The sequence below is a fragment of the Heterodontus francisci genome, chromosome 9, assembly GCF_036365525.1.
Source record: "Heterodontus francisci isolate sHetFra1 chromosome 9, sHetFra1.hap1, whole genome shotgun sequence".
NCBI classification, from domain to species: Eukaryota; Metazoa; Chordata; class Chondrichthyes; order Heterodontiformes; family Heterodontidae; genus Heterodontus; species Heterodontus francisci.
Genome location: NC_090379.1, coordinates 101,030,086 through 101,052,053, shown reverse-complemented (window position 1 = coordinate 101,052,053; position 21,968 = coordinate 101,030,086). Strand labels below are relative to the sequence as shown.

General features: G+C 43.4%; 1 protein-coding gene across 4 annotated transcripts in view; it reads right to left on the bottom strand.

The window, feature by feature from the left end:
• Positions 1-217: 217 nt before the first annotated feature.
• Positions 218-21,968, bottom strand: part of LOC137373508 (transmembrane protein 121) — a 75,778-nt gene continuing 54,027 nt past the window's right edge. For 2 of the 4 annotated variants that reach the window (XM_068038379.1, XM_068038378.1), the window contains one exon: positions 218-3,965. In XM_068038379.1, coding sequence (XP_067894480.1) covers positions 2,297-3,235 — 939 coding nt within the window. In that variant the 5' untranslated portion in view covers positions 3,236-3,965 and the 3' untranslated portion in view covers positions 218-2,296. Of the gene's footprint in view, positions 3,966-16,705; positions 16,835-21,968 lie in introns of those variants that run through there. The other 2 variants (XM_068038381.1, XM_068038380.1) reach the window with 2 other exon arrangements.

The following is a 21,968-nucleotide window of genomic DNA, read 5'->3' as shown; positions in this document are numbered from 1 at the left end:
ACATCTCTTTGTAAAGATGCATAGGTACAAAATAAATATCTTGATATTTATGACAGACCAGACTAAAATATAATTAACAGTCAAAAAATGAAATACAATGAAATAAAAGCTTCAGTTTATAGCAGACTTATGTGATTGGATGATATGGTGAAGCGGCACTTATCAAGTCATTCTTTTCACTATTTTAACAAATAACTTTCATTTATATAGCATTTTATACGACCTCTGGATGTTCGAAAGTGCTTTACAGCCAATCAAGTACTTTTGTAGTCACCATGTAACATAGGAAACACAGCTTGCTGTGCACAACAGAATGCTGCCACAAACAGCAATGTGAAAATGTCCAGATAATTTGTTTTACTGACGTTCGTTGAGGGATAAGTATTAGCCTGGACACCAGGAAGGACTCCCCAGCTCTTCTTTAAAATAGTGCTATGGGATCTTTTATCTTCACCGAAGTAGTCAGTCGTGGCCTTGGTTTAACCTCTCATCCAAAAGATGGCACCGCCAACAGTTCAGCACCTCATCAGTACTGCACTGGACCAGCTTGGATCATGGGCTCGAGTCACTGGAGTGGGGCTTGATCCCACAACCTTCTCACCTAGAGGTAAGGGTACCCTCTGAGCCATGGTTATTTTAAACAAGTAAAATCATGACTGGGTTACCAAATTTTTATTTTTCTATTGCGAATCAATTAGGATATTTAATACAGAATCGATTAGGTTAACGAGCAAAATCCAAACCATACCACAAATGCATTCTTTAGCTCTGCTGTCTCACTTGATTTCTTATTCAACCCACGAGGACCCTCTTAGTATTTAAATATCAGGCCCACAGTGTTTGTCAGACAAGTATCTTTTATTTTGTTTTCAGCAAAAAAACTCATTTTCTACTTATCTCCACCCGAAGACAAATAATGGACAGCCAAAATAATTGAACTGAATCTTGCAGTTGAGTGCCTGATGGGGAATGTCTCCTCAGAGATTGACATGGGGGTACCTGTTTGCCTAGTAATGACAGGGACAGATTGAGAATGTAAAACAAACACAGCACAGAATCTCTGAAACATATACCTCCTGTGCTTAAGATTAAGTAAGTGCTTTGCTTTGTCATATTTTTCTTCCAAAACGAACCTTAGTCTGACAACATGCTTCATAAAATCTAACAACTAATGGCTGCTTATTAAAAGTGGTGGTCAATTCCTTTAGCAGCTTCACATCATTGCCCAATGATCTCTCCTCACCCCTATCAAATGGACAGTTCTGCTGAATGGTGTCATGGTTCAAACTCGTGATTGGTTGAGACTCAATTCAGTGCATCCTCAAGAGAACTGTCCATTGAAAGGAGGGGGTCATAACATATATTTGAGATAGAAATGAAAGATGTATGTGTTTAAACCTTAGCAATGTTGTCTTTTGCTTAAAAAAAGAGGCCTATTGCTTGCGAGAGTTACAAAACATTACTTGCTAGTGATTTAGGCTGGAGCCTAACTCCAATATCTTCTACATGATGCACAATAGCACAGGATGACAGCTTACAAGAGAATGATTCAAATCAAAGAACCAGAGAGGATTTCACAAGAATTGCAGAACTCCAGGTTTAAGTTACTGATCATGGAAATGCAAAGGAGGTAAAGGATACCACATGAAGCATAACTACCCAAACAGAAAAAGGCAATGATTCAGGGCAATCTGTCACATATCAAAACATATTTCATTACCTTCCTTTACCTCTCTAGTCTTCTTTTTGCTTTAAACTTTGACAGAAATGTAATTTATGAACTAATTTAAATACTCTGTTTTGAAAATACAGTTGGACCTCAAAATATGTTTGTAAAACAGTCAGCATTATAATAAACACATTAATTCATACATTAGAAATTTGGACTCAAACATCTTGTGTCTTGAGAATGGCATATCCAATGTACCATTGACTATGAAAAAACATTGTGTTGCAGCCTCTCTTGGTGGCTCCAAGATAGTGTTCCAGGCCAAATATTCATTATATGTTGAAGAGTTTCTGGGACCATCCTAAAGTTCCTTTCAAACTCTTGTTTCTACATTGTACCTGAGATGTAGCAAGAGCCTGGTGATAGGAGACCAATAGAAGGAGGGAAGCACAAGAGGAGGCGAATACAAATCATCGGCAGCCCATCCATGCAATCTTTTCGGGCAGGCAGCTGTCTGTGCTATCCGAAGTTTGGCATTGTCTCCTTCCAACTGGCTCTCCACCTCCACTCCCCAGGCCACCGTTGGAAACTACCTGCGACATCATTCACTGTTTGACCACACTGCTGTCATGTATCTACAATTTCCCTGGTTGGCGTTTGATCATGTGGGACAGCTTGCGTTTCGTGGATGGTCTGATTGTGTGGGATGGAGTTCTGCTGGAGTTCGAGAGCTATTGCGTTCTCTGGAAAATTCTTGACCTGCTTCTGATACTCTATGAAAGTGCAAGTCTTGGTGGCAATAGCAATGATGTTCTTACCAATAAATATAGTTGAAACCCGACTGTCTCGAAACAAGACCATGTTAATTGCCCGGATGAATATTGTGACTATGTTGATGGTTACCAGACTCAAAACAGGGTATAGCATCATCTTTTGAGGGGCTATGTGCTCACCTTGCATACTGATCTCGCTAAGAGAGACACATGGCAGAATAAGCAAGAGTATATAGCAATAGAAAAACATGAGGCCTTCTGCCCACATCGGAAGGCCAGACTTGTGTGGTTCCCATAGATTGGCTTGAATGTCCAAAATATCCAGCAAGTCCAAGGCTACCCAGAAGAGACGTCCTCGTAGGTCTTCTTTCTTCCTGAAAGTCCTGACATAGTCCATGCTGTCTAAGGCAATCAAGATGAGGTACAGTCCAGGCACACAGATGGAAAGTAGTAAGGTCAATGCCTTGCGTGCAACTGTGTCCGTGTTCTTTTTCTCAGCCTTATAGTTCTGAAAAATAAAGTAGAGCTTAATCTCTAGGACAAATATGTACAGGAACCAGAGGATCATGGCGTAGCCGCGCTTGGCGGTCTTTACCTCAGCTCCGACCCAGACTGCCACGTACCGCAGCACAATCAGGAAGCAGATGTCTCCAACCAGGACGATGATGCAGACCCCGATCTTCCTTGGCCCCTGGTTCTGCTCCACTAGGTAGGCATCCATGAAGGCCATGCTGCTCATGATGACAATGGTGGAGAGACACACGTGGCGCCTGTCGGGTGGTGGCAGCACCATGTTGGTCAGTCAAGAAGCCCCCAAGGGCAGTGCTCCAGGGTTGTCCTGTCGAACTAAAAAATTACACAACTTGGCCAAAGATTGCAAAGTGTCGCACCTCCTACATAGAGGGATAACTTGGCCAAACCCAATAGTTCCTAACGTTCTGATTCGCTGTTCCAAAAGGTAGAATAATATCCCCTTCAGATCATTTAAAGACTTAGTAGATCCCTACTAGCAACCTCCACCCATCCGCGTTCCTATTGAGGGGATGTAGGTTTCATGGCTAAATCGATGCATGAGATGTCTCACGCTTCATTAAAGGCAAAGATGTGCCCCGCGTCAAATGGAACAAGGCAAACATATCACTGGCGCTGATGAATTCTGGGAATGCATTACACATCTGACATGTAGACTCTTGAGTTAAGATTAATGTATTGGAAGGTTTAAGGAGATGATGTGCTCATTCAACACACTTTAAGTGCAGTCAGCCTGAAATGCATATGCATTATAGTTGATCAATCCCCAATCTGCCAATAGAGATACACAGAGTGCTGTAGCCCATTCATCAACTGGATTCCATGGTCTGGAGTTCGGATCTTCATCTCTGCCGCAAACCTTGTGCCATTGTGTCCATCACTGTATTCCTCCAGAACAAAGACCTTTTCTCTGGAATCCCACTTTTGGTTTTCTCTTCAAATCCATTTCTGCATTGATCAAACACAATCAAGGAGGCCTTAGAGAAATAGGGCTGTGGCGAGAGAGAAAGGAGACATGTTAGTGTTGAAAGATAATGACTGTATTGGCTTGTGCTGCTGACTAGAGGTTGATCTATTGCTAGTTCAGTACTGAACTGTGAATTTTGCAGAGTTTTGAAACAGCTAGATATATCTTTTAAAAATAAAATTCAAAAGTCTATGGTCTTTGAACAGTGAACTATTCTTCTGATATGCAGCCTGGAGGACCTAGGATCATTAATATTGCAAAGGATAGCCTGAAGCCTGCCCAAGGTAACTTGCACAGATGGCCAAGGCAGTTACAACTTTACATATTGCACTGAAGGGATCTACCAGTGGGAAACAGTGGGATAATGGAGCATAACACACAAATCAGAAGGGCAAGTGAATCATTCATTTCCCGAAGTAAAGATATTGCTTAAAGAGTGCAAATATGAGCAACCAGATTTACAATCAGAAAGAATGAGACTGATCACAAACTTGTGGAGTTGAACTGGAAGGGGAAAACAGATTGCATTACTAAACCAGAAATGAGCGAGTCTCACTGTAACTGAGTGGCCTACATAGACTAGAAAGGTGTCAGGTTTTGTGCTATATTGGCCTGGGCTGGAGATTGGGACAGTCGGGGAAACGCGGGCTGGGTATCAGTTCGGCTTCCTGTTCTTGATCACTGGACCATTGACCATTGTACGACTGAGATCTCAATAGTTTGGCCATGTAGTGTTAGGTAATATTCTGGACCATTTAGCACTTTACTCACTGGCATGGCATCTTTGTTTTACATACATAGGAATACACACATGGGATATACAGCACGGAAACTGGCTATTCAGCCCAACCAGCCCATGCAGGCATTTATGCTCCAATGAGCCTCCTCCCATCTTTCCTCATTTAAATCTATAATCATACCCCTTTATTCCCTTCTCCCTTATATGCTTATCTAGCCTCTCATTAAATGCATCTATACCTTTTGCTTCAAATACTACTCATCATAACGAGTTCCACATTCTCACCATTCTTTGGGTAAAGAAGTTTCTTCTGAATTCCCTATTGGATTTCTTGGTGAGTATCTTGTATTGAGGGCCTCTAGTTATGCTCTTCCCCACAAGTAGGAATATTCTCTCTGTATCCACTCTACCAAAACCTTTCATAATTCTAAAGACCTCTATTAGCTCAGCCCGAAGACTTTTTTCAAAAGAGACACAGCCTGCTCATGATTTCTGGTTATGTATACCCATGTATTTCTGATATCATCCTTGTAAATCTTCTCTGCACTCTCACCAGTGCCTCTATATCCTTTCTATAATATGGTGACTAAAACTGCACACAGTCATCTAAGTGTGGTCTAACCAAGGTTCGATACAGGTTTGGCATAACTTCCCTACTTTTCAATTCTCTCCCTCTGGAAATAAAGCCGAGCACTTTGTTTGCTTTTTTTATGGCCATGCTAACCTGTGTCACAACCTTTAATGATTTGTGCATTTGTATCGTGAGATCTGTTTGTTCCACTACTCCAGCTAGACTTGCACCTTCCAAGTAATAAGTGACCTCCCTATTTCTACCATGAGATGCAAGAGCATTCAGCTCACTAGGCTCACACCCTTCAACAAACTATATCCAATGTTTACTTTATCAGACTCTACATTGCCCTTCTCAAGGATGGGCAATGAATGCTGGCCTAGCCAGCGATGCCCACATCCCATGAAAGAATAAAAAAATCTCTATATAACATATTTAGTCTCTTAATGGAATATGACTTTCCTTATAAGTTAAAACCTCCAATGAGATGAAGCTATCAGATTGAACTACCGTTGACATTATCCTGCTCTCATTAGGAACCATACTGTTCCATGCAGTATTTTATCATCTTTGCTTGTAGCTTTTTAATTCTACAGCCATGCTTTGAGAGTGAACAAGTCCTTGTCGACAGACTGAGAGAGACACGGTGCAAAACAAATTTGAACAAGATAAACAACTCATCGGAAATGAAAGGCCAAGATGGCAGGATAGAAATGTTTGCATTTACTTCACAATGAACTATCTGAGGGTGAGGAAAAAATAGTTCAGTTAAATAAACATCCCATTAATGACCCCCCATTGAAAAGAGGTCACAAGATCATGATTATAGATGAGAAAGGCAAATTTGTTCATCTCACTTCATCTATCCCAGAAAACCTTATGCTTACCCTCATTGTTAAGACAGTTATCTCTACTACCCTATCTGGGAGCCCTTTTTGTGTGATGAAATTCCTGATATCAGTTTTAAGTTTTTTCTTTCAGGAATTGTTAGTTTGTTAACTCACCTATTGATTATATGTGTACTGTAGTGGTGCTGAGCCACGCACACCAGGGCCCATGCCTAACCTGTGCACAAGCAGCTAATCTTAGTGGTGGCAGCAATTGTTGGGGGTGGGTGGAGGTACAGGAGGAGATGGGGTGCAACATTTAGCCTCAGTACCCTTGGTGAAGAAGATACAAAAATGGCTGAGGGTTCCCAACCACTCTATTAGAGGTCAAGGATGAAGATGGAATTTTAACAATGTTGTGCTCATCAAGGTAAAGAGGGCTAGTGTTCAGGAGTGGAACACTTCCCATGTTAGGCATACATGGGTTGATTTTAACCTTTGCCTGGCAGCAGCGGTATATGAGGGATGGGTTAAAATTACAATGTACTGGCAAACCGGGCGGGATGAGGGACAGTAGCCAGAAGAGGCCAAGTTGAGTAACGTTTCCAGTTCTTTGGGAGGATCCCTTGAGGGAGCTGGGAGGAGCTCGAGTCGTTAGGTCTCGCATTCCCCTGACTGTAGTATAATGTGATGTAGGTTGTTGCTAGGTAGATATGTAAATAAACTGTAAGCATCATTACAGGATGTTCCGAAGAAGGGTCACTGACCCGAAACGTTAACTCTGCTTCTCTTTCCACAGATGCTGCCAGACCTGCTGAGTGATTCCAGCATTTCTTGTTTTTATTACAGGATGTGATGTCACCAATTGTACAGAGCCTCATGTGAGGAGTGTTGTTCTGGCAGCCATAGATGATAGATGTTTGTATATAAACTCCAATTACCTTAACCCACAGACAACTATCTTTATTCGGCACAAAGAGTATAGTAACCCAGATATTATATGATGGCGGAAAAGAGATTGTAGAAGAGAAGAAACAAGAACATCTAAAAAACATCAAAAAAACAGATGATGAAGAAAAATTCATTGCCTTTGCCAGAGGCCTTCGAGCGGGTAGTAGATCTGAACCAAGCTGAGGCGTTGCTGAAATAGCTCCAGAGGTTCGAGAGGTACCATTCTGTGACAGGTTTAGCTCAGAGACTAGACAAAGAACAGGTCAGTATTTTGTTATATACCATGGGGGAGTGTGCAGACGACATTCTCATAACCCAAGGAATCGATGAGAAGCAGGCTACTTAGGCTGAAGTCATGAAAGGATATTTCAAAATCAGAAAACTTTTTATCATTGAACAGGCAAAATTTAATAAGTGAACACAGAGAAAAGGGGAAGGTGTTGAATCATTTATTAACAACCTATACAAGAGCGTTGAAGATTGCGAGTATGGAAGCTTGCATGAGGAATTGATTTGAGAAAGGATGGTAGTTAGGGTTATTGACGATGCGCTGTCAGATCAGCTACAGTCGAAGACTTGAGTTTACAAAAAGCCATTCAGCTAAGCAGACAGTGGGAGGTTAAAAAATATAACCGACCCATGGTCCGAAGGGGTTGGGGAGATTCCGATCTTGAAGATATTAGACTCAGCGGAGTTTGTGAAAAAGGCGGAACAGACTGGCGCCAAAAAGCCCACAAGGCGGGAAAGGCATCCAGAGGCGGCAACACCGAATTGCATGTAGTATAGAGCCATAGAGTCATAGAGTTATTGAGCATAGAAACAGGCCCTTTGGCCCATCGTGTCCCTGCTGGCCATCAAGCTCCTAACTATTCTAATCCCATTTTCCAGCACTTGGCCCATAGCCTTGTATGCTATGGCGTTTCAAGTGCTCATCTAAATACTTCTTAAATGTTGTGAGGGTTCCTACCTCTACCACCTCTTCAGGCAGTGTATTCCAGATTCCAACCACCCTGTAGGTGAAAATTTTTTTCCTCAAATCCCCTCTAAACCTCTTGCCCCTTACCTTAAATTTATGCCCCTGGTAATTGACCCCTGCGCTAAGGGAAAAGGTTTCTTATCTAACCTATCAATGCCCCTCATAATTTTGTATATCTCAATCATATCTCCCCTCCTCAGCCTTCTCTGCTCTAAGGAAAACAACCCTAGCCTATCCAGTCTCTCTTCATAGCTGAAATGCTCCAGCCCAGGCAACATCCTGGTGAATCTTCTCTGCACCCTCTCCAGTGCAATCACATCCTTCCTATAGTGTGGTGCCCAGAACTGTACACAGTACTCCAGCTGTGGCCTAACTAGCATTTTATACAGCTCCATCATAACCTCCCTGTTCTTATATTCTATGCCTTGGCTAATAAAGGCAAGTATCCCATATACCTTCCGAACCACCTTATCTACCTGTGATCTATGGACAAGTACACCAATGTCCCTCTGACTCTCTGTACTTCCTAGCGTCCTACCATCCATTGTATATTCCCTTGCCTTGTTAGTCCTCCCAAAATGCATCACCTCACACTTCTCAGGATTAAATTCCATTTGCCACTGCTCTGCCCATCTTACCAGCCCATCAATATCATCGGTAATCTAAGGCTTTCCTCCTCACTTCTTACGACACCATCAATTTTCATGTCATCTGCGAACTTACTGATCATGCCTCCTATATTCACGTCTAAATCATTAATCCCCAAAGACACATTGTACAGCGAGCTCGCCACTGGTATCAGACCCATCGGCCGTCCATGTCTCCGCTTTAAAGACGTCTGCAAATGCGACATGAAATCCTGTGACATTGATCACAAGTCGTGGGAGTCAGTTGCCAGTGTTCGCCAGAGCTGGCAGACAGCCATAAAGGCGGGGCTAAAGGGTGGCGAGTCGAAGAGACTTAGTAGTTGGCAGGAAAAAAGACAGAGGCGCAAGGGAAGAGCCAACTGTGTAACAGCCCCGACAATCAAATTTTTCTGCAGCTCCTGTGGAAGAGACTGTCACTCTAGAATTGGCCTTTATAGCCACTCCAGGCGCTGCTCCACACACAACTGACCACCTCCAGGCGCTTACCCATTGTCTCTTGAGATAAGGAGGCCAAAGAAGAAGAAATCATTAATGTACACTACAAACAACAAGGCTTCCAGCACCAATCCCTGCGGTACACCACTGGTCACAGGCTTCCACTCGCAAAAACAACCCTCAACCATCACCCTCTGCCTCCTGCCACTAAGCCAATTTTGGATCCACTTTGCCAAATTGCCCTGGATCCCATGGGCTCTTACCTTCTTAACCAATCTCCCATGCAGGACCTTATCAAAAGCCTTACTGAAGTCCATGTAGACTACATCAACTGCTTTACCTTCATCTACACATCTAGTCACGGCCTCAAAAAATTCAATTAAGTTAGTTAGACAAAATCTCCCCCTGACAAAGCCATATTGACTATCCCTGATTAATCCCTGCCTCTCCAAGTGGAGATTAATGCTGTCCCTCAGAATTTTTTCCAATATTTTCCCAACCACTGATTTTAGACTCACTGGCCTGTAATTACCTGGTTTGTCCCTGTCACCCTTCTTGAACAATGTTACCACATTCGCAGTCCTCCAGTCCTCTGGTACCTCTCCTGTGGCCAGTGAGGATTTGAAAATTTGCGTCAGAGCCCCTGCTATCTCCTCCCATATTGCCTCACATAACAGCCTGGAATACATCTCATCTGGGCCTGGGGATTTATCCACTTTTAAGCCCACTAAATCAGCTAATACTTCCTCCCTTTCAATGCTAATATGTTCAAGTATATCACAACCCCCCTCCCTAATCTCTACACCTACATCGTCCTTCCCCATAGTGAACATAGATGCAAAGTAATCATTCCGGCTCCACACACAGATTGCCACTTTGGTCCCTAATGGGCCCTACTCTTTCCCGGGTTATCCTCTTGCCCTTAATATACTTATAAAACACCTTAGGATTTTCCTTTATCTTGCCCGCCAGTGTTTTTTCATGTCCCCTCTTCGCTCTCCTAATTACTTTTTTCAGTATCCCCCTACACTTTCTATACTCCTCCAGTGGCTCCGCTGTTCTCAGCACTCTGAATTGGCCGTAAGCCTCCTTTCTTTCCTGATCCAATCCTCTATATCCCTTGACGTCCAGGGTTCCCTGGTTCCTACCCTTCACCTTAACGGGTACATGTTGGCTCTGAACCCTCACTATTTCCTCTTTGAATGACTCCCACTGGTCTGATGTAGACTTTCCTACAAGTAGCTGCTCCCAGTCCACTTTGGCCAATTCCTGTTTTATCACTTTGAAATCGGCCTTCCCCCAATTCAGTACCTTGATTTCCGGCCCGTCTTTGTCCTTTTCCATAACTACCTTAAATCTTACAAAGTTATGGTCACTATCCCTGAAATGCCCCCCCCACCCCCCGACACTTCTACCACTTGCCCAGCTTCATTCCCTAGGATTAGGTCCAGTACTGCCCCTTCTCTTGTAGGACTTTCTACGTACTGCCTCAAAAAGCTCTCCTGTATGCATTTTAATAATTCTGCCCCCTTTAAACCTTTTACACTAAGACTATTCCAGTTGATATTAAGGAAGTTGAAATCCCCTCCTATTATTACCCTATTATTTTTACACCTCTCTGAGATTTGCCTACACATCTGCTCCTCTATCTTTCCCTGACTGTTTGGAGACCTAGAGTACATTCCCAGCCAAGTGATTGTCCCCTTTTTGTTTTGAAGTTCTACCCATATGGCCTCATTTGAAGAACCTTCTGAGATATCATCCCTCCTTACTGCAGTAATTGACTCCTTGATCAACAGTGCAATGCCACCTCCTCTTTTATCCCCTCCCCTGTCACGCCTGAAGATTCTATACCCTGGAGTACTGAGCTGACAGTCCTGCCCCTCCCTCAACCATGTCTCTGTGATAGCAACAATATCATAATCCCATGTGCTAATCAACACCCTCAATTCATCTGTCTTACTAGTAAGACTCCTTGCATTAAAATAGATGCAATCCAGCCTTGCACTTTTCAATTGTGCCTTCACAGCCTTAACAGGTCTGTATTTGCTCTGCCTGCCAGACTGACTCAGTTTCTCTTCTGAGCATCACCCCCTACTGTACCTCCACTCTGTATCCCATTCCCCTGCCAAATTAGTTTAAACCCCGCCAACAGCACCAGTAAACCTCCCAGCAAGGATGTTGGTCCAGTTCCGGTTCAGGTGCAACCCGTCCAACTTGTACAGGTTCCACCTTCGCCAGAAACAGACCCAGTGATCCAGGAAACTAAAGCACTCCCTCCTGCACCATCTCTTCAGCCATGTATTCATCTGCTCTATCCTCCTATTCCTATACTCACTAGCATGTGGCACCGTGAGTAATTCAGAGATTACAAACTTTGAGGTCCTGCTTTTTAATCCGCTACCCAGCTCCCTAAATTCTTGTTTCAGGACCTCAACCCTCTTTTTACCTATGTCATTGGTACCAATGTGTACCACGACCTCTGACTGTTCACCCTTCAGAATGTCCTGCAGCCGCTTCATGACATCCTTGACAGTAGCACCAGGGAGGCAACATACCATCCTGGAGTCACGTTTGTGGCCACAGAAACACCTATCTGTACCCCTTACGATAGAATCCCCTATCACTATAGTTCTTCCACTCCTTTTCCTCCCCTGCTGTGCAGCAGAGCCAATCGTGGTGCCACGGACTTGGCTGTTGCTGCTTTCCCCTGGGATGCCATCCCCCCAAACAGTATCCAAAGCGGTATATCTGTTTGAGAGGGGAATGGCCATAGGTGACTACTGCACTACCTGTCTGCAGCTACTACTCCATCCCTTTTCTGCCTTTGCAGCCATTACCTGCAGTGTGACCACTTTGCTAAACGTGCTATCCACGACATCCTCAGCATCGCGGATGCTCCACAGTGAATCCACCCGCAGCTCCAGCTCCGTAATGCGGGTAGTCAGTAGCTGCAGATGGATACACTTCCTGCACACATGGTCGTCAGGGACACTGGAAGCATCCCTGATTTCCCACATAGCGCAGGAGGAACATATCACTGGTGTGAGCTCTCCTGCCATGACTTACCTTTAGATTAATTAGTTACTCCCTTTAATAAATACTAATTACACTAGGGGCCTTGTTCTACTCCAAACACTACCCACTACAGTCTAAATTAAACGAATTTAAAAAAAACACTAGTAGTACTCACTTTATCACTTGAGGTCTTTTTTCAAACAAAATAAAACTTTCCCTTTTTTTTAAGCTACTTAAATTGACTAACAGCTGTTACTTACCCAACCAATCACCTTGCAGATTTCCCGTGATGTCATTGTAAGTCTTTTTTTCCTCTTTCGAGTCTTAGCGCGCGCTGAGAGACACAGGGAGCCTGCCGCCGCTCCGGATCAGCTTTCTTGCAGGTCCGCCAGTCGCCGCTCCGCTCCCAGGCAAGTAAAGGCCACGAGCCCCGCTCTTTATTTATAGCCGCCGCTCTGGATCAGCTTCCTCGCAGGTCAGCCAGTCGCTGCTCTGCTCCCAGGTAAGCATGTGTGGCTGAGAGAGACATTGGTAGGAAAACTGCCTAGCCAGGGAGGGGAATTTTCCTTTGTAGTAAAAAGGGACATTTCCAGTGGATGTGTTGCAGCAAGAAGCAAATGCTGCAGACCAGCAAAGGGACAAATCGTTTAAACAAGAGAACAAACAAGGTACAAGATGAGAAAACATTTGAAACTCTTTTAAGAGAAATACAAGGAGCAAATAAAAATTGCTGGACAGCAGATATCATGGTAGGAGAAAATAAAACTAGCTTTAAGTTAGACATGGGAGCAGCGGTTTCTGTTCTATCAGATGGGAACCATGGCTAAAGAAGGGAAGCTTTAGAACAAAAAACAAGAAGCTACTTGGGCCTGGAGGCATCGAGCTGAAAGTTATAGGGGAACTGATAATGACATTAAGATACAAGAATAAGAAATTCCCAAAATGCTGTGTATTATTAAGATCAAAGTTGTTCATTGTTCAGCAGGAAGGCAAGTGTTGACCTTCAACTGATATGCAAGGTAGAAGAAATTAAGGGACAAGAGAACCAACCAAGATATTTTAGGGCTGAATTCACAAAGCTATTTAAGAGGATTGGGAAAATGAAGACAGAATATCACATAAGTCTGAGAAAACAGGTGGAGTCTGTGTGTTTATTTACACTGAGAAAGGTCCTACACCCACTCCTGGAAAAGGTTAAAAAAAATAGAAGCAATGGAGAACCAAGGAGTGATATTAGCAGTAACTAAACCAACTAGATGGTGTTCTGGTTTGGTTCCAGTAAAAAAATCAAATGCATCCATTAGAATGTGTGTAGATTCCACTCAACTTAACAAAGCAGTAGAGAGAAAGAGAGAGAGATCCACCCAATGGCATCAGTGGATGAAAGCTTAGCAAAAATTATATGCAAATAGTGGATTTTGACAGTTATCGTTGGATGAAGAGTCTAACTTGGTGACAACATTTATCACACCATTTGGGAGATTCTGTTTCAACAGGTTATCATTTGGTACAACATCGGCACCGAACATCTTTCAGAGAATGATGTCAAGAATCCTGGAAGGATTAGAGGGAATAACTGTCACTTGGATGATGTCCTAATTCACGGAGCAAGTCAGAAGGAACACGACACAAGGGTAAGAGCTGTATACAATGACTAGAAGAGGCAGGTCTCACGTTAAATGAGAAGTGTGTATTTTCACAGACAACAGTGAAGTTCCTTGGTCACATAATTGATAGGCAGATCCACAGAAGACGAAGACAATAAAAGATTTCCCAGAACCAAAGAACATAACAGGACTACAAAGATTCAAGGGAATGGTGAATCAAGTCGGCAAATTCTTACCAAATTTAGCTACTATAAACGCACCCTTGCAACAACTGGTAAAGAGCAGTAATATGTGATACTGGGAGAAAGCCAGAAAAAATCCTTTGAGAAAATCAAAGAGATGTTCACATTGTCAGCGGTGTTAGTGCACTATGATCCAGAGCTAATGACCATAATTGTGGCAGATGCACCAGCAACAGGATTAGGTGCAGTCTTGTTTCAGGTCCAGAAGGATGGAAGACGCAGACCTGTGTATTGCACTTCTCGGCCGATAATTGAAACCGAACAGAGATATGCAGTCATTGAGAAAAGGAAGCTTTGGCAGCAACATGGGCATGTGAAAAATTTTCGGACTACATATTGGACCTTAAGTTTAAGATTGAAACCCACCACAAACCACTTGTGGCGTTGTTGAATTCGAAAGAGCAAAGTTACCACCAAGGGTACAAAGATTTTGACTAAGACTAAAGAGGTTCAATTCAACGACTGAATATGTTCCAGGTAAACAACAAGTAACAGGGGATGTGCTATCAAGAGCAATAATTGGAGAACCTGAAGCAAGAGATGTTTTACTTCTGGAGGAAGTAGAAGTCTTTGCTTTAACAATAACCGAGAATTTTCCAGCAACAGCTAAAAAACTGAGTAAAATCAGATACTTGCAGAATGAAGATGAGGTATGTGATAGAATAAGACAATATTGTTAAAATGGGTGGCCAGCATATATGACACATAACCCCGTTTTAAGGAAATATCATGATGAAAGAGGTCATCTGAGTATTGGGATGATTTGTCAGTCTACGGCAAAATATTGGTCATTCCAAGATCTTTAAGATTGGATGTCTTGGAGAAATTACACCAAGGTCATTTAGGGATCATTAAATGTAGAGCAAGAGCCAGAAACACAGTATGGTGGCCCAGGATATCAAAAGATATTGAAGAATGATAACCAAATGCACCACATGTGCTACTACCAGACAAGAGGTGAGAGCGAAGCTTATGTCATCTTCGTTTCCATCCAGACCATGGGAGCGTCTAGGAATGGACCACTTTGAGCATAAAGGGAAGATATTCCTTATTGTCACTGACTATTACTTGAGATGGGTTGAAGTTAAGCTACTACAGGGCCAAAGTTCAGAGGCTGTGATCAAATCTTTAAGAGAAATTTTTGCTACACATGGCATTCCAGATATTGTGATATCTGACAATGGGTCTCAATTTGTGAATGAAAGTTTCAAAGAGTTTACTGAAACATGCTGATTTATTCATGTCAACAGTTCACTGAGGTACCCGCAGACCAATGGAGAAGCTGAGAGAGGTCTACGAACTGTGAAGATGTTACTGAAGAAAAACAAAGATTTTCAACCTGGCACTATTAAGCTATCAATCTACCCCACTTCAGAATGGGTTAGCCCCGTGTGAATTATTAATGGGAAGATGATTGAAGACACAACTTCCTATACTCCCAAGTACATTAAAGCCACAAATTAGTGCAGAAGACTTGGAAAAAGTAAGGGAGAGAGAGGATAGAGAGTGGTCAATTCAAGCTGAGAATTATGATAGACGCTACAGAGTGAGAAATCTGACAGTCATCCGACCTGAAGAATCAGTTTGGGTTAATGACCAGAATAGATATGGAAAAGTGATAGAGAAATCACCATTTCCAAGATCATACATTGTCCAAATTGACCAGGGTATGATAAGAAGGAACAGAAGATCATTGTTACCAGTTCCACAGAAGAAACAAATGGAAAAAAATGCAAGAGAATCAGTCATCAGAGAGAGTTGATGAACCAGTCATGCGATAATCAGTAGACAACCCAGAGGACAATCGAGATGGAGAACTGGAGTCACTGAATAGTTCCACTCAAATACAAGAAAATGAAGAGGAAGAACGGAGAGACTCTGAACCCCAAACATCTTCAAGTGAAAGGAGAGCATGTTGTGGCAGAGTCGTGAAAAAGCCACAGTGTTACTTAACCTGATGAATGAAGTCAGAGATTTGGGGGGAGATGTAGGATAATGTTATGTAGGTTGTTGCTAGGTAGATATGCAAATAGACTGTAAGCATCATTGCAAGATGTGATGTCATCCATTGTACAGAGCCTCGTGTGAGGAGTATTGTAGTGGCAGCCATAGACAATAGACGTTTGTACATAACCTCCAGTTACCTTAACCCACAGACAACTATCTTTATTCTGTACAAAGAGTATAGTAACTCGGATATTACACTGACCTCCATTGGAATCGTTTTGGAGACCCCCCACCAGCACTGGAAGGCTTCTCTTTAACCCAAGCACTCTCCATGACAGCAATCTCCATGAGAGACTGCTGAAATGGCAGGCCCATACCCACAGATTATTGCCATCTTGCCATTTGCGCCATATAAAGGACAGGATGGCTGTAACTGTCAAGCAAGGGATCGATTTTAGGTTTTAAAAGCTACCAGAGATCACAAGATTTCAGACTTCGCTGGGTGCGCCAATGCCTTTCGCCCCTCCTGGCCCGCGAACCTCCCCCCCCCCCCTACCCCCAACCTCTCCCACCCCTGCCCCGGTACAAGTTCAAATTGGCCCACAGTGTCAGCATCATGCTTTGAGGTCAGGTACAGCACAGGGCAAAGCTTCCACTATTCAGGACCATTGGGAGAAGAGGAAGCCCATTAGGCCAGTTCTGGCACTCAATTCGATCATGGCTGTTCTGTACCTCAACTCGATTTGCCCACCTCAGCTCCATATTCCTTAATAACCTTATCCAAATCTATCTTCGGGTCACTGACCTGAAACGTTAACTCTGCTTCTCTTTCCACAGATGCTGCCAGACCTGCTGAGTGATTCCAGCATTTCCTGTTTTTGTTTCAGATTTCCAGCATCCGCAGTATTTTGCTTCTATCAATCTCAGGTTTGACTTTTTGAATTGACGTTTTCTTTCATCTGCCCTTGGTATTTATAACAGTTTCTCTCTGCTGCATTCCAAGTGAAATGTTATGCAGAACAAAACCCCCTGCAGGCAAATGAAATAAGAAACTACAATTATCCCTGTATCTGGTAGCTGCTGCATATTACAGCTAATTGAATAGGAACTCCAAGAGATTAAGCCTGCCCTTTCACAGTAACTGTGTACGGAATCTACTGGACTTGAAAATTTTCGGGTGTTGGGTCCTGATCCCGTTCACTACAGCAGGGGGACTTCAGGCACGATCTCACGGGAGCCGGCCAATTAGGGACGGCCGGCAGGCTGAGGAGGTGGGAGGGTCAATCAGCACCCGCAATGCGAGGGCGGCAAGCAACCTTCACTCTGGTGGCAGTGAGAGTGCTGCTGAAGACTTTGGGAAACAAGAGGGAGCAATGCAATGAATGGGAGATGAGGCTGATGGCACTGGAAGGCTTCACTTTAACCTGAGCGCTCTCCGTGACAGCGGTCTCCATGAGAGACTGCTGCAATGGCAAGCCTGTGCCCACAGATGATCGCTGGCTTGCCATTTTTGCCATGTATAGGCCAGATCGGCTGTAACTATCAAGCTGAACGGGCCTCCCACTGTGCACTCGCCTCCAATGAGCTGCCGAGTTATGGACACTGCGGAGGTCCCATTTACCTCTGAAAAATTTGAATGTCTGGTGAAGATGCCTGAAAATGGCCTCATTAGCAAGCTCAATTGCCTTCCCACCACTGCCGCCTAGTTTCCCGACATCGCACTAGCCTGCCCTTGGAAAAGCGGCCAGAGGTGGGAACATGTCGGAAAACTGGCCCAATGCATTTTTCCACATTTCCACCCCCCCCCCCCCACTATCTCGGGTCTGGGAAAGTTCTCCCCCTAGTAACAGAGTAACAGGAGGAGGCTACTCAGCTCTTGAGCCTGCTCCGCCATTCAGTTAGATCATGGTCAATCTCTATCTTAATACCATCTACCCACCTTGGTTCTATACCCCTTAATACCTTTACCTAACAAAAATTTGCCACTCAGTTTAAAACTTTTCAATTGACCCCCCAGCCTCACTAGTTTTTTTTTTAAAGAGTTTTTCAGATTTCCATGAACCTTTTTGTGAACATCAGCCCTGAACGGTTTAGCTCTATTTTTAAGATTCTGTCCCCTTGCTCTACAGTCTGTCACCAGAGGAAATAGTTTCTATCTATCCTACTAACTCCTTTAATCATCTTAAACACTGTAATTATATTACCCCTTAAGTCTCTACACTCAAGGGAATGCAAGCCTAGTCTATGCAACCTGTCCTCATAATTTAACCTTTTTAGCCCAGATATTATTCTGGTGAATCTGTGCTGAATTCCTTCCAAGGCCAATATATCCTTCCTACACTGTTCCAACAACATGTCTCAGTTTCAACCTCAGAAGCACATTCCCTACTGCACCAGTGCAAAATTGCTTCTCTCATTTCTCTCACCAGCTATCCTGTGCAACAGACTGATACCCACTCAGAACTAGGATGAGGCAGTCCAAACTCATTTCACGTAGGGACCTTACGGCCGGCAAATGTAGAAAACTTCCACCCAGTCAGTCTCAGGCACATCTGAACCCAGATGCTATACATGAAATGTCAGTGGCCAACCCACCGTGCCATTCAGCTCCCCCCAGATGGTAGCATATGATGCATCCTGTTGTCAAGTGGCCTGCTGATATTCACTGTTGAGGCTCACCCGTCAAGGTCCACCACTTGTATGACGGGTTGCGAACATCCTGGGGCCTATGACCCCAGAAAGAGTCAGGAGATGGGGAGAGAAAAGTAAAGTACAACACAAAAATGTCAGCCGTTACTGATTTTCAAGCGTTCTGTGATTGAGTTTTCATAACGGCAGATCACTCTGTCTCAAGGGGAAAGTTAATTATTAGGGGATGCTTGTTTGCTGGTTAAAAACGACATCAACTACACGATAGCACGAAAGCAGGGAGACAGTAAATGGGGATAAAACAAAAGCAGCTCACTTCCTACACAAAGAAACATAGCACCTCGGCCTAAGTTTCCCCTGGTCTTCTACAGCCAACTCGAATGTCTTTGTGTTAATCAGTTCTTTTGTCTTGAAGAACAATTCTGGTTCAATAGCTAAGTAAATTAAACTGTTGTCGGAAAAGGACCACTGGGATACAGGTTATTAGGCAGTTATTAATCATCAGTTAAAACAGTTTGTAACTTTTGCACAGGTAGCAGATCTACAAGATTCTGTTATTTATGAGGCCTATGTGAAGTGTGCCTCCATATCTGTACAGAGTCTGTCATTATAGGAAGACATTGGAGAAGCTGGCACTGTTCTCTTCAGAGTGTGAATGTTAAGGGGCGATTTAATATATGTTCAAAATTATGAGGGGTTTTGATAGAGTAGATAGGGAGAAACTGTTTCCACTGGCAGGAGAATAAATAACCAGAAGATACAGATATAAAATAATTAGCAAAAAGAAGAAGGGAGATGAGGAGTTTTTTTTTTAAACACAGCAAGTTGTTACGATCTGGAATGTACTGCCTGAAAGGTTGGTAAAAGCAGATTAAATAGTAACTTTCCAAAGCGAATTGGATAAATCCTTGAGAAAGAAAATTTTGCAAGGCTGTGGGGTAACAGCTGGGGTGTGGGACTCACTGGATATCTCTTTAAAAGAGATGGCACAGACAGAATGAGCAGAATGGCCCCCTTCTGTGCTGTAAGATTCTATGAAGGCGCTGACTCAGGCTTTGGCACAATGCAGTGGCTGTCATGTTGCCAAATGCTTTCCAGTATCTCCTCTGACAGACCATTCCCCATCTTTGATGGTTGGTGTGCTATTCACTCACGCAGGGCATTACAATCCAAGCAATCAGCCAATGTTCTCAGATGTGCGGATGTCACCAGATGGCAATCCAGGAAGAGGAAACTTGGCTAACTCTGCCCCTTCCTGAGTGAATAGTATTGCTTCAACTGCTCCTGATGCAGGAAGGCTAAGCTAGCCGTGGCTCAGTGGGTAGCATTCTCACTTCTGAGTCAGGTTGTGGGCCTCAAGTCCTACTCCAGAGACTTGATCACATAATCGAAGTGGACGATCCAGTGCAGTACTGAGGGAGTGCTTCAGAGGTGTTGCCTTTTGGATGATATGTTAAACGGAGGCCCCGATTGCCCTCCCAGGTAGATGTAAATGATCCCATGGCATAATTTTGAAGTTGGGTAGGGGAGCTCTCTCTGGCAACCTGGCCAATATTGATCCTTCAACCAATAACACTAAAAACATGATTTGGTTATTTCTGTCATAGCTGTTTAGGGAGGTTGCTGTGCACAAATTGGTTGCTCTGTTTCCTACATTACAGCATTTACTTGCACTTCAAAAGTACTTCATTGGCTGTAAAGCACTTAGAAATATCATGAAGTCGTAGAGTCATAGAGTTATACGGCAAAGAAATAGGCCCTTCGGCCCACCGTGTCCATGCTGACCATCAATCACCTACCTATTCTAATCCCATTTTCCAGCACTTGGCCCGTAGCCTTGTATGCTATGACGTTTCGAATGCTCATCTAGATACTTCTTAAATGTTGTGAAGGTTCCTGCCTCTACCACCCCTTCTGGCAGTGTGTTCCAATTTCCAACTACCCTCTGGGTGAAAAGATTTATCCTCAAATCCCCTCTGATCCTCCTGCCCCTTACCTTAAATCTATGCCCTCTGGTTCCTGACACCTCCACTAAGGAAAATCTTTCTTCCAATCGACCCTATCTATGCCCCTCATAATTTTGTATACCTCAGTCAGGTCTCCCCTCAGCCTTCTCTGCTCTAAGGAAAACAATCCCAGCCTATCCAGTCTCTCTTCATAGCTGAAATGCTCCAGCCCAGGCAACATCCTGGTGAATCTCCTCTGCACCCTCTCCAGTGCAATCACATCCTTCCTATAGTGTGGTGACCAGAACTGTACACAGTACTCCAGCTGTGGCCTAACTAGCATTTTATACAGCTCCATCATAACCTCCCTGCTCTTATATTCTATGCCTTGGCTGATAAAGGCAAGTATCCCGTATGCCTTCCGAACCTTAGCTACCTGTGCTGCTGCCTTCAGTGATCTATGGACAAGTACACCAAGGTACCTCTGACTCTCTGTACTTCCTAGCGTCCTAACATCCATAGTATATTCCCTTGCCTTGTTAGTCCTCCCAAAATGCATCACCTCACACTTCTCAGGATTAAATTCCATTTGCCACTGCTCTGCCCATCTTACCAGCCCATCAATATCATCCTGTAATCTAAGGCTTTCCTCCTCACTACTTACGACACCACCAATTTTTGTGTCATCTGCAAACTTACTGATCATACCTCCTATATTCATGTCTAACTCATTAATGTACACTACAAACAGCAAGGGTCCCAGCACTGATTCCTGCAGTACACCACTGGTCACAGGCTTCCAATCGCAAAAACAACCCTCGAACATCACCCTCTGCCTCCTGCCACTAAGCCAATTTTGGATCCAATTTGCCAAATTGCTCTGGATCCCATGGGCTCTTACCTTCTTAACCAATCTCCCATGCGGGACCTTATCAAAAGCCTTACTGAAGTCCATGTAGACTACATCAACTGCTTTACACTCATTGTGACATCTAGTCCTCGAGAAATTCAATCAAGTTTGTTAGGCACGATCTCCCCCTGACAAAGCCATGAAGTCATGAAAGGTGTTACATAAATGCTAATTCTTTCTTCTTTCTATACTGTCTGGACCATTTTGTCACAGGGAATTGGTTTGAAAGCTCATTTAGTTTCCTTAGTACACACAAGAGGTAGTAGAAATTTGAAACACTCTCCTGCAAAAGGTTGTGGATGCTGGGTCAATTGGAGATTTTGTTATTGAGATTGATAGAATGTGACTCTCCACCATGTTTACGAATATCAGTATGACTACTTTTTCTCAGGTTGCTGAGCTAAATGAATCTTCAGCTTTAGTCTTTGTAAAATGTCATAATTAATGGACTGAAAGTTTAATAATTTTCTATCAGTACTTGGTGAAGCTCTGCATTGTGGTGTGAGCACTGGCAGTCTCACAGAGGGAATTGTATGCAGTCAGCTGTGGCGGATTTGGTGGTG